This window comes from Buceros rhinoceros, unplaced genomic scaffold, assembly GCF_000710305.1.
Source record: "Buceros rhinoceros silvestris isolate BGI_N320 unplaced genomic scaffold, ASM71030v1 scaffold18620, whole genome shotgun sequence".
NCBI classification, from domain to species: Eukaryota; Metazoa; Chordata; class Aves; order Bucerotiformes; family Bucerotidae; genus Buceros; species Buceros rhinoceros.
The window spans coordinates 2,457-14,191 of NW_010388108.1; the positions used below are offsets into that span (position 1 = coordinate 2,457).

At 37.0% G+C, this 11,735-nt stretch overlaps 1 protein-coding gene across 1 annotated transcript in view; it reads right to left on the bottom strand.

The window, feature by feature from the left end:
• LOC104501151 (cadherin-11-like) overlaps positions 1-11,735 on the bottom strand; it is a gene marked incomplete at its 3' end in the record, with an annotated part of 21,140 nt that overhangs the window by 374 nt on the left and 9,031 nt on the right. The window contains exons 2-4 of the mRNA XM_010144916.1: positions 2,701-3,096; positions 1,258-1,552; positions 345-464 (exon numbers count right to left, since the gene is read on the bottom strand). Of these exons, the coding sequence (XP_010143218.1) occupies positions 345-464; positions 1,258-1,552; positions 2,701-2,928 (643 nt within the window). The remainder of the gene's footprint in view (positions 1-344; positions 465-1,257; positions 1,553-2,700; positions 3,097-11,735) is intronic.

An 11,735-nucleotide genomic window follows, 5' to 3' on the forward strand; every position in this document is an offset into this window, starting at 1 on the left:
CTACACTGTGCATCATGCTATGCAAGGGAAGCAGCCCAAATATTGAACACAACTGAACAGAGAACAACCCTGGAAAATTACAGTTCAGCACAGAAACTGCCATCTCTATCATACCACAAAATAAGTAGTATCATCTTTCTAGCGTAGTGTACCTGAAGCTCTACCAAACACCAGGGGACCAACCTGCAAAAGAGCTTAGCTGCATCAAGAGAGAATGAAGGAGCCCTTTGCTCAAACACATTGGTAGATATACCCAGCTGTACTGCCTCAGTCAATATACTTAGTTCTTCATTTTAATGCATTCCAGTTATGAGGTCCTACTCAAATAAACTGCTCAATAATACCTGTTTGAGCTTCCACTGAGAAGTACGGCTGACCTTCAAGAATACTGTAAACCAGTTTGGCACTGTTCCCATAGGTAGGATCATCAGCATCTGAAGCTGTTACCTGAATAACTGATGTACCTAAAAATGGAAAGCAAACATGGAAGGAATACAGTCAGAAATAAAAATGAGTCTAAGAACCATGCAGAGATTACTTCAGTCATGCAGCATAACTATTTCTTAACTTTTTTACTTGCAGGTTTGGTAAATGAAAAAAAATTACGTGGCAATTTATATACGACAAAATAGACACATACAATCCAAAAAGATTGTCACCAACTGTGATGTGGATTAATGTTGTAAACAGTGAGGATATAAAAGTCAGCAGTCATTCTGTACCATTATGGTCTTTTTCCTCAGTAGTTTAAGCGTTATATTGCTTTTGTTGTTAGACAGCCAGACAATAGAGTTTTCTTTTTATATTTTCCTCAGTAAGTTTCAGAGAAATTATTCCTGTAGAAAAGTCTGAGATAGACACAAGCTCAAACAGAAGATGAAACTGGAATAGCTAGTGTGGCAGTAACTCCTTAGCTTTATTACACAGCTCTGCCAAAGGAATGATCTCGATGTTTACCCCAGCGGATTCACACACCATAAATTCCAGGGGACCCTCAGCTTCCTTCCTAGGGGGAAACAGTCGTGTTCTAAGAACCATCCAGAGACACTTTAGCCATAACAGTTAGTAGCTCTGCATGGTTTGATTTGACCAGCAGACTAGATAAGCTGACCTGAGTCACTGGCTGAGCATGAAGCAAATTTTACTTCCCAAAATTGTAGATAAGAAATAAGAAAGGTAAGAAATAAAGCCAAGATGTACTGACAAGGCAACGTCTTCCATAAGGCCCAGAACGGAAGTGCATTTTTGAGTACCTACCTACATTTGATCTCTCTGGCACATTGGCATGGTAGTTTTCATGAAGAAACTCAGGCGGGTTGTCATTTATATCTTGAACCTTAACAATGAATTCAGAAGGTGGTTCCAAAGGTCTGTTAGTGTTCCTGTCTACAGCTTGCGCCGTGAGAGTGTACTGAGCTCTCTCCTCCCGGTCCAGTGTCTTTGTTGCATGGATGTTCCCTGATTTGTCATCAATAACAAAAATGATTCCTGCTCCTTCACCTGAGAGAATGTATTTAATGTTCCCATCTCCAGAATCAATGTCTGAATGAAGCTACAAAACAAGAAACAGGCATACCTTAACAAGGTGGCATATATTTCATGTATGTGTTTATGAAACAAAAAAGTTCATGAAATTACTATCATTTTGTAGTTTTCAAGGATCTTGTCTTACATTGGGCAATAATCCATACTCAGGCACACGCTGTGAACACATCTGTTCTACACTCAGAGAAGCTGCCTGCCCAGACTTGCATGCTACCACACGTAGTGTGCTACTGAGACCCCAGCTTTAAGATTTAAGGAAAAAAATATACGTGAAGATAGTTCTAACAGGTTCTTTATTTAAACTTCGAAGGAATGGTCATTTTTACAAAGATTTTATACATGTCATACTACTCATATTCTACTAGGCTGCACATAAAAAGCTGTTAAGTGACAAATGGGATGAAATGAATGAGCCAATCAATCACTACCAAATAGTTGTTAATTACAACTTCTTTAATATAAAAGAAGTAACAAATGCTTACTAAACATTCTTACTTTCACAACTAAGGCACGCTTTCCTTTGGTGAATGAGGGAAACATTGAGCCAAATTGCAGATCTATTGATTTTATATTGACATGTACAAATTGCACAATACTAACCACCTTTTAAACCAGAACACCCAAAGTGATATTTGCTGTCACTGAGCCTGTTCTCCACCCTTTTTGTGCTGGGGTTAAGTCAAGACAGTTCTGCTGACCATTTATAAAAGTGGCAAATATACTGTTTTATTTATGTATTTACATTCTGTTTGTTAGTGTTGGACAGTAACAGAATAAAAAATTAGTCCAGGCTGTGCGTCCACACACAGATATAAAGCTCCCTCTATAAATACACCTCATATATTTAATTTTGCTGATAACTTGAAAACGAAAGGATGAAGAGGTACCTGTTGCATGTTGCTGTTGTGTTAAGTAACAGCTCATACACCTCCATTCAAAGGCTGCTGAGGTCAATGAAAAATTTGCATTTACACTTTGCTTAGCCCTTTAATTGAACTACAATAAAACTATTAATTCTATGTGAATAAGCAGCTGCTGAAGAAGCAGCTAATACAACGGAAAAGCAGTAACAAAAAAAAAGCAACTCACAAAACAATAATTAAAATAATAAATTAATAATATTAATTGATGAAAGAAAAAGAAATTCTCTCTTACCCTTCCCACCAGTACAGGATCTGGTCCTGTATACTCTTCTATTACAAAGAACTGATTCCACACCCAGCCTCTTTTTGAACGATGCAGAACTTGTCCTTCTTTTCCTTTTTCATGGTGACCATGAAGTGATGGCCTTGTGTGGTTCAGTTTTTCTGTAGTTACCGCGTGGCTGTAATACAGCATGCCCAGGCAGATAAGAATGGCATGTAAACAATTGTCCTCCTTCATTTTTGGTTATTTTGTAGGCACAGGAGTATCCAAGAATCTACCCCTTCCACCTTGGAAGTCAAAAAGTTTGGGGCTACTGAAAAGTTTCAGATAAAATATTCTGCACATAGGATGCCACCACACATTAAACACATCACTTTAATGCTCTGCAGCTTCCCAACTCAATTCCTGAAAGAAAGTAAAATGGAGGAGATTGTCAGTTCTTTTATGTTTTTGAGGTGAAATAATATTTTTTATTAAGCAAAATAAAATCAAGACTACCTGAGGAAATGTCAAGATAATAAGAAGATAAAATTATATTATTAATTATGAAATACTGAGTAATGACCATATTTGATGTTCTGTTACGTGTAACAGCCATCTTGTAAAATCTCTTGACTTGCTGGTTAGGGTTGGAAATTGAAAGATAGAGAATCATACTGTCTCATGATCCTTCCAAATGGACTTAGCTCAAGATGCAAGGTAACTGTAAAAATACCTAATTTATATTTAAGCCCTCTTTGGAGCTTAAGCCTTAGATACAAGCTGTTAAGCCATAGATACCAAGATAGATACCAAGATATTTACTTATCAAGAATGGAATATTTCTACACAGGCTGGGAAAAGGCCTTTTCATGACCAACAGATTTTCACGCTGAAATAACTACCTATCTTTTTCTAGGCAGGCGCATTGGCTGACAGAACTTTGAAAACCTACATTTTGGATTTAGACCCTTGAAGTAGCCCTTCTACGTCCCTCTGGGAATCAAGGCATCAAAGCAGAGAGCAGCACTGATTGCCAGTTCTGCTATCTTTGTGCGAGTGACAATAAATGCCATAAACCAATAAAAACATATTCAGACACTTTTGATAATATAACAATTGATTTGGCTATTTATTCCTGCTTTCCCTGTGATTTAAATCACCCAAAATGTATTGATTTCTTACTTTCTAATAATTCTTAACGCACTAGGTCAGAATTAATATTTGAAGAAGAAATTGCATAATACAGTGAAACCCAAACAAAGGTCTATAGCTCCAGCAGCTAACAATCCATCATAAAGGCCACTTTGACTTATCCCTGGGGTTTTCAATATATTCTCTTTCAGTCTTTACAGAACAGCCAATTTTTACAAGGTCCCTACATTGTTAGATTCAGCTTTCAGTGCAATTCACTTTACCCTTCTGTAAGATACTAATAAAACACTCAATGTTACATTCATACAGGCATATGTATAAATACATGCTACCATCTTCTTTAAAACAGAATTATTTTTTATGAGAAATAAGATATCTACGCATAGTATTTGTAGCAGAAAGAATGTGAATATAGGGAAAAGCTCGAACCTTCATCACATTCTGTAACTCCAGCAACATCTCACTAGTATCAAACCCACACATCTTGGGATGTCTGTCTCAAATTCTGAGCAGCTACGTCCTCCCATCCACATCCCTTTGCACAGTTACATAAAACATACACAATCATCACTGACAGACGAGGGTTTATAAATAATTCATAAATAAGGAATTAAATATTTGAGTTTATTTCCTCAAAAAAGAGAAGTTTTTATTTTTTTTTATTGAAAACTCAATTACACCACCACACAACAAATTAAATGAAAGTCAGACACATAGATGCTAACATAATCTGGCTTTCCTAAGCACATTAATTAAGTAAAACACTTGGTGTATCCATTTAATTTTTCACTTTTGTCATATGAGGTCACATTACAGATGACTCAAACCAGAAAAAAAAGATATTAATTTTGTCATTTTATTCTGACAATATATAAATGTATGCAAAAAGTGGAGCATTAGGTCTGTGGTTATAGGTCTTATTTCATACCTCCACTTTGTTGAGGGGTAAAAACAAAGTAGGGCTTAAGGGACCTGAAAACTGAGATTTAACCTATTTTGGGAGTGGCTTAAATATGACAGTAGTTATTATAGTGGCTTTCTATGATAATAGTTAATTCAAAAAGGAAAGGACACTCCCCCCTTCCCCCCCAGTTTTGCATAGAAAAAATAAAATTTAAGCCTCTAGTATGCAGTATTTACTTACCAAGCTTCCCTGTAATTTAACTTTATTAAACCACAGTAAGTCTTTTAAAATACAAGCCATCAAATTCTACTCATCCCACAGATGTAAAACGAGTTATTCTGTCCAATTCAGTAAAGCCCTCTGGATTTACATCCTTGTAACAGGTATAAATTCAACCACAGAGCAATCGGGCTCTGAGATTACCTCCTTTGGCTGTTCAGTCTACAGAAATTTATCGATGTAAACATTCTACATATTAAGTTCAGTCTGCTTCATAATTGCATTCAGTTAATCAATGATATTGCTGTTACAGATGTAGTTTGCTGTGGAGTGTCCTTTGAGTCAGTCAGTCTTCGATGCCATGCTGAGGAGAGCTAATTATGCCAGATACGTTACTCGTGAGCGGCGGAGAGGTGTTTGGGATCTTGGACTGTAACAAGGGGCTTATATGCTCCAAACAGAAATGGCATAGGAAGGTACACCCAAATAGCTGCACATTTTCAAACGTGCCATCAAAAAAAAAAGTAAGTAAACTGCTTACATTTGCACACGTTTGAAAATTAAACTCACTGATAAATTATTCTTCGTTAACAAGACGTAATGATCTCAACAACAAAAGTAAGTAAACAAATATGACTCTTATACCTAAACTTCTCGATACCATTATGTACCTCAGTAAACAATTTATGACGATGCTTACCAATAACGAAAGAGCCAAGCTGATACGGATGCTGCTTATTGTCAGTTATTCGAGTGTGAAGTGCTGGAAACAAAGTATGAATCGCACATCCATGCCTAATTTACTAATAAGGATTTAAAGCAAAAATTGTTTGCTACCTTTTGTTTTATCCTCTGCATACACATCTTCAAGATAAAGAAAATTATTCTCTCTCATCCATTACTTGGGTTAAAAAAAAAAAAAGACTAAGGCAATTTATGGTAATTGCTTCTCTTTTGAGTTACAATGGGAAAGGACTCCAAGCTGGTAATACCGAGCTGGCTCTTTAGTAAGTGACCTACTGCTAGATAGGCTGCAATTACAACTACAGCTGCAGGCAACAAGGTCTCACTGGCCTCCTCCTGCCCCTCTCGCCTTCTCCCCTCCTCAAGTTCATACTCTGTTCAGTTCCATAGTGGCTGCCACAGCAGTGAGCCCCTTGACTCCTATCGGTATAAAAAAAGCTAACAGAACAAATCAACAGGGTTCCACTGAAGTCTGTGAAATTACTTAAATTCAAAACAGCTACAGTTTGGCTTTTTTAAAACTACTTTCTTCTGTTAATAAGAAACATTTTTTCTTTTTTCTCTTTTTTATCAAAACAATCTACTAAAACCTTTCAAACGTTTTAATGTTAACTCAGCTGCTGAAAGCCTGCAGTTTCCTACTTCTTCAAGCAGAAAATATGGAAGAACAGCTAAAAAAATTATAAAGAAATTCCTTTTCTCTTGTGGAAAAATACCTCATAATCCTGTAAGCATGGAATACAGATCTGAGGACAGCAATTGCCAGAGCTGGCTGGACTGCTGCTCTGGTGACTGTCTGCAGATTCTCTGTGAGCAGCACATTTATTCAGGCACTGCACAACACTACACAGATAGAGACCTGTCAGAATCATTTGCTGTGATTGTTTCCAGTCTTTTTTAAAAGATCATGATCTTAGAGATATCCTCAACATTACTGTTATTTCTGCAGATAAATTATATTCCTCTACTGCAGCAAAGGAAATCTCAGCAGGCAGTTGACCGAATAGCAACATCCGGATTTTTTCCATTGTTGTTTAGAATTGCACAACATGCAATTTTGAAATCCTGTTTTGCTAAGAAATCTGTAATAAAATCTGCTTCCTACTTCCATAAACATAGTGGATGCCAGGTTTGAACTAAGATGGACTTTTTCTCAAATGGAAGAATTCTATTAACATATTCTAACTTCATAGAAACAAATGTTGGCAATTTTGGTACTGAATAATAGCTCTATCAGGAATAAAGGGACTACCAGAGTTAACCAGCCACCACAGAAGAACAAATCACATCAGAGAGGCACCTGAACTCAGTAAGATTCCCAAATGCTGCCCATGTAAGTTCATCAGTCAAGGTATGCAGGACTGAGAAACAGTAAAACAATATTTAGTCCACACTGAAAAACAACATCCACGGTGAGATGTATACACCACGTGTTTGCACAGAAATAGATGAACTCCCTAAATAACTGTGAGAACATGCCTGCAGGGCACTTCTATCTACATAGGTAATAAGTCTATGCTTTGTACTTGTAGTTGTTCCTTAGTTCTGGAAACACAAAGCTAGGAAGTTTCAATTTTAATGTAAGACAAGTCTGTTCTACCTTTAGAAAATAAAATCCATCAATATTTCAAACAGAAATACACTATTCAACTCATTAGAGAACACATCTATCACAAGCCTGAAAAATTATATAACCATGTCCACAGACTATGGCACGGAGTAGAGCCAGGTTCTTGACTGCTCCACAACGCATCAACTCCACTCTTCTCGCACACTTTCACACTGAGAGAGCGCGAGGTTCAGAGACTCTCAACATGCAGCACAGCAGAGCAGGGAGGTGGTGTTACAGGGTTATCTCTAATCCATGAATTGAGTCTTCTCTACAAAACTTAACACGCAAGTCTGAATGGCTGTTCACAGATGACTAACAGATAAAAATAAAGAGCCACCAAAGATTATTCTAATGACAAGACCAGTTGCGGAAGAGAAGTCTAGCCAATTTTAAATTTCTTTCATTATATTTATAGCAAAAATAATGCCAAACATTCATGCTGACTTCCTCTGTGCTATTAAATGACCACATGCCAAATTATAACAGACTAAACAATTTTTCTGATTTGTCTAGGCCGTAACTTCTGGATGATACATTAAGATAGCAATTGTTCTCAGGAATACACTTGGCAGAAAGCAGACAAGAGTGCAGTGTAGCAATATAATAAGGGATTATTATGGTCTGAAATGTTTTACAAAAGTATCAAGTAAATATAGCAAACTTCCAGTCCAAATGAGATTTTAGCTGTAATTAGAATTAGCTGAAAAGATGAATGATTTATTTTACAATAATTCTATCATCAGACAAGGAAATGAATAGTTTTTTAATGACAGAATAAATATTGGATCATGTTAGTTCTGGAGTTAAGAGTGCCTGAGTTTTGGGTATAGGGATGGGGCAGCTGGTTGGACCCCCACTGTCCACGGAGGGTCCTGCTGTGGCCAGGCACTGCACCCAGCTTTGCAGGGGGCTCTCCTTCGTGTAACCAGGCATAGCAAAGACATCAAGACGACGGTTATTTTTCTGCTCTTGGAATAGGACTGTTCTGAGCAGCCTCTGCTCATACTCTGTGGTTTAACTTTAATGGTTAGCTAAGAGTCTCTCTCTTCCTTGCATACTATAATCGGGGTCACGAAAAGTGAGCAGCTCGCATGGAAAGAAGGTAGGAAAAAGATTTCCAGATCAAATAATCAGTCGAGTCCCACTGAGCCTATACTGGTTAATCTTCAGGGCGTATCATGAATTTAACTACTTGCGGAGTTTTTAATAAAATACATGAATTGAGGGATGTGGAACAGTTCTGTGCACAACTGTTTCACTACTCGTGTGCACTGGTGAAAGTATGCATAGCATGTGGACGGAGGAGTTCAGTCTGGCGTGTATTATAATCCTATTGTAGATTGTTGTATTCAAATACTTGATATCTCAGTATTTTGAAGAAATATATACAAATTAATATGAAAATATTTTTGAAGAATACTAGTTCTCTTGCTGCAGAAAGCTATTCAGCCCTAACCAGTAAGTTTCACATGATAACCTAACATTTGGTTTTAATTTAATTTTTTCCTGTTTAACAGAACTTTGATCTCTTTCTTGACTCATTTCAAGAAAATGGTACATAAACAAATAGCCTGGTCACTTGATTATGAAACAAGATAAAATACCAAGAATTAGTACCTTCCACATTTAACATAATTAGCTCAACTACTTTTTTGTTTTAAACTGTTCTGCATTACCAGCCAAATTTCTGAATAGTTTTTAGCTTAGATTCACTGTACAACATACTTGTGAAAAAGAAGGCATCGCATTTTATTTACTTGAACTAGTGTTACACAATGGATCAAGATCTGCTATAAAGCATATCTTGTTTGCTTGACATATACAGCAAAGCCAGTTCTTAAAATAAATCCTTCCCTCATGAAAAACACCAAACATTCTGTGAGATTCTAGGTACTCTAGTTCTGGACAAGACTCGGGTTAGGATTATTGCATTTTTTCACTGGAACTAGAGTCCGCCTGATTTTTCCTTGATGAGACTACTTATATGATATGGAGAAATGAGAAAGGCACAACATCATTTGCAAGGTCTGCTTTAAATGGAATGAGCTGAACTGGAGGATAAGACAAAATCACCTTTTTAAACTTCTAGCTATGCCCCAGCAAAGGGCTTTGTGCCCATCTTTCCAGTTAGGAAATCATCCCATTAGGAGATGGATTTATGAACCCTTCTCCCAGGGCAGTGTTGGAACATAGAGCTCTATTCACACACCAGCAGAGTTCCCTCTCTAAGTGCCAGGACCACAGCTCTTACTCATCACATATAAAATAAGAAAATTAAAACCCAAAGGACTCCATACCCAGCAAACTGTCTTTACGAATACAACTAACCCCATGAAACTAATTATGTATATCTTTATCTACCGAGAATCAAGCATTAAAGGCCAATATGCAGTGGTCTAATGTAAAACATTTTGTTTAAATGACAAGAGCTCTGATCTCTGATACAGGAAAAGATTTTCATGCTGTATATGTAACTGGTAAATCTTATTTTTCCCAATGTGTAATTCTAAAACAGACTGCCAGCAACTAACTCCCCGTGAGCCCTTCTGAAACACGGAATCTCTCTTCTTGTTGAAGCATGTTTCAGATCTCACTGGAGGAAACAGCAAATAACCCTCATCTGAATGCAAATTGATATAAAGTCTTTTGTGTCATTCACAAAACATAATTAGTCTTATGAGACAAAAGTATTTAGTCCAGAAAAGAATTTTTTTCATATTTAAAGATACTTTGGAAAAAAATTATCCTAGTTATTTCACTGAATAATGATAACCTCACACTTCCCCAGTTGATATTCTGCTGCTTCGCACAGGAGCAGAATGCAATGGTAAAAGATTTTAATCTGAGGTTGCAGTTCTGCAGAGCTAAGTACACATTTAAGTTTATGTATGGTGTGCAAAGAGCCAAGGTTCTAGGGGTATCCCACTCCTGAGGGATTCTAGGTCATGGCAAGATTTCTATGTACTAAACACATAAATAAAATCTTCACAGAACTGGCAATTTTCATCTTAGCAATAGAAGCCACCTTAAAAATGCTAAGTAAGCTTTGTAGAAACCTATTCTGAGTTCTGTAGAATCCTATGAAAGGAAATGTTAATCCTTTGCATTTTTAAATTATGTTTTATAGCACTGTATTGGATTACTGAGATGTTTAAAGCAAATAATCCCCAGTTACTCCAAAGAATATAGTTTTTGAAATGTAGCCATACTTTCCTGCAGCAGCTTTGACTCAGTCAGTATTAGGAACCCATAGACAAAACCATAAAATGATGGCTCTTTGAAAATAGAAGTCATTTTGCAGGGAAGAGGAAGAAAAATAACCTCCTGACTAATATGATGTGATATATCCCTCAGTATCCACCTCCGAAGTCATCATGGAAGGAAAGTATTTTCACCAGGCTTTGATTTAGTTTGTACTCATTCAAGAAGAACGAAATTGCCATTTGGTGTACCTCATACAAAGCAGCAGAAAGTAGGAAGACAACTTAGTACATTATGAAGTGAATGACAGAGAAATAAGCCTGAGAGTGTGATATTAAAAGGTTTGGGAAATGAAAAATGGCTGTAAACAGAGTTTTACATTTACTTGCTGCCCTGGGGAGATCCACTTAAGATAAATGTGACAGAGGCTGTCTGTTTTTAAGCATAAACTCTACAGGAAAACAACTCGCGTAAGAAAGGTAGTCTTATTAAAGAACACGGTGATTGATAGAGTCATTTGAAGTAATGACTAAGCTCTTGGTAGAGTTTATTTTAAATAGTAATTGCTTTCTTGTGCTCCTCAGACAAACTGGAATTCTCATAATTTCCTGTATACTCAAAGGCCGAGATAGCTGCAGCCTGTGTCCATGCCAGTTTCAATATAGTTTGCTGTTATGTAAGTGGCTATAAATGACACCCTGAGGAGGAAATAAATGACAACTAAAGTCAACTTACTTCCAGCTATTCGTGCTGTACTTACGTGCTAAGCCAACACTCAGTATTTTTTCTGTAAGAATTTATACTTACAAATGGCTAAATAACACTTGTGCTGTGACAGACAGCTTTTAATTTATGTCAGAAATGAGACAGAAAGTTAAGGTAAAGAGTGATAACTGAAAACCTATCAAAAAATAATGACTACAGGCAGGGGTATTCAGCTACCAAACCAGAAAGAACTCCAATGAACCATCTATTTCAGTTCTGATCTGTAATCTCTGGTGAAGGGCTGACAGCCTCTGTGCAATCAGAAATCTAGACTCCGTCTGTGGCATTGTACTTACATATTCATTTCTAGAGGCAGCTTCAGCAATGTTGCTGAAATGCCAAACTATTACATTGTCTTGTGTGGTCTTTATATGACCGATGTGTCCCTCTACAAAACTTTGAATATAATTCTGCTAGACTACTGGATCCTCTGGCCCCCTTCAATTTGGTCTCCTCAAGCAGGAA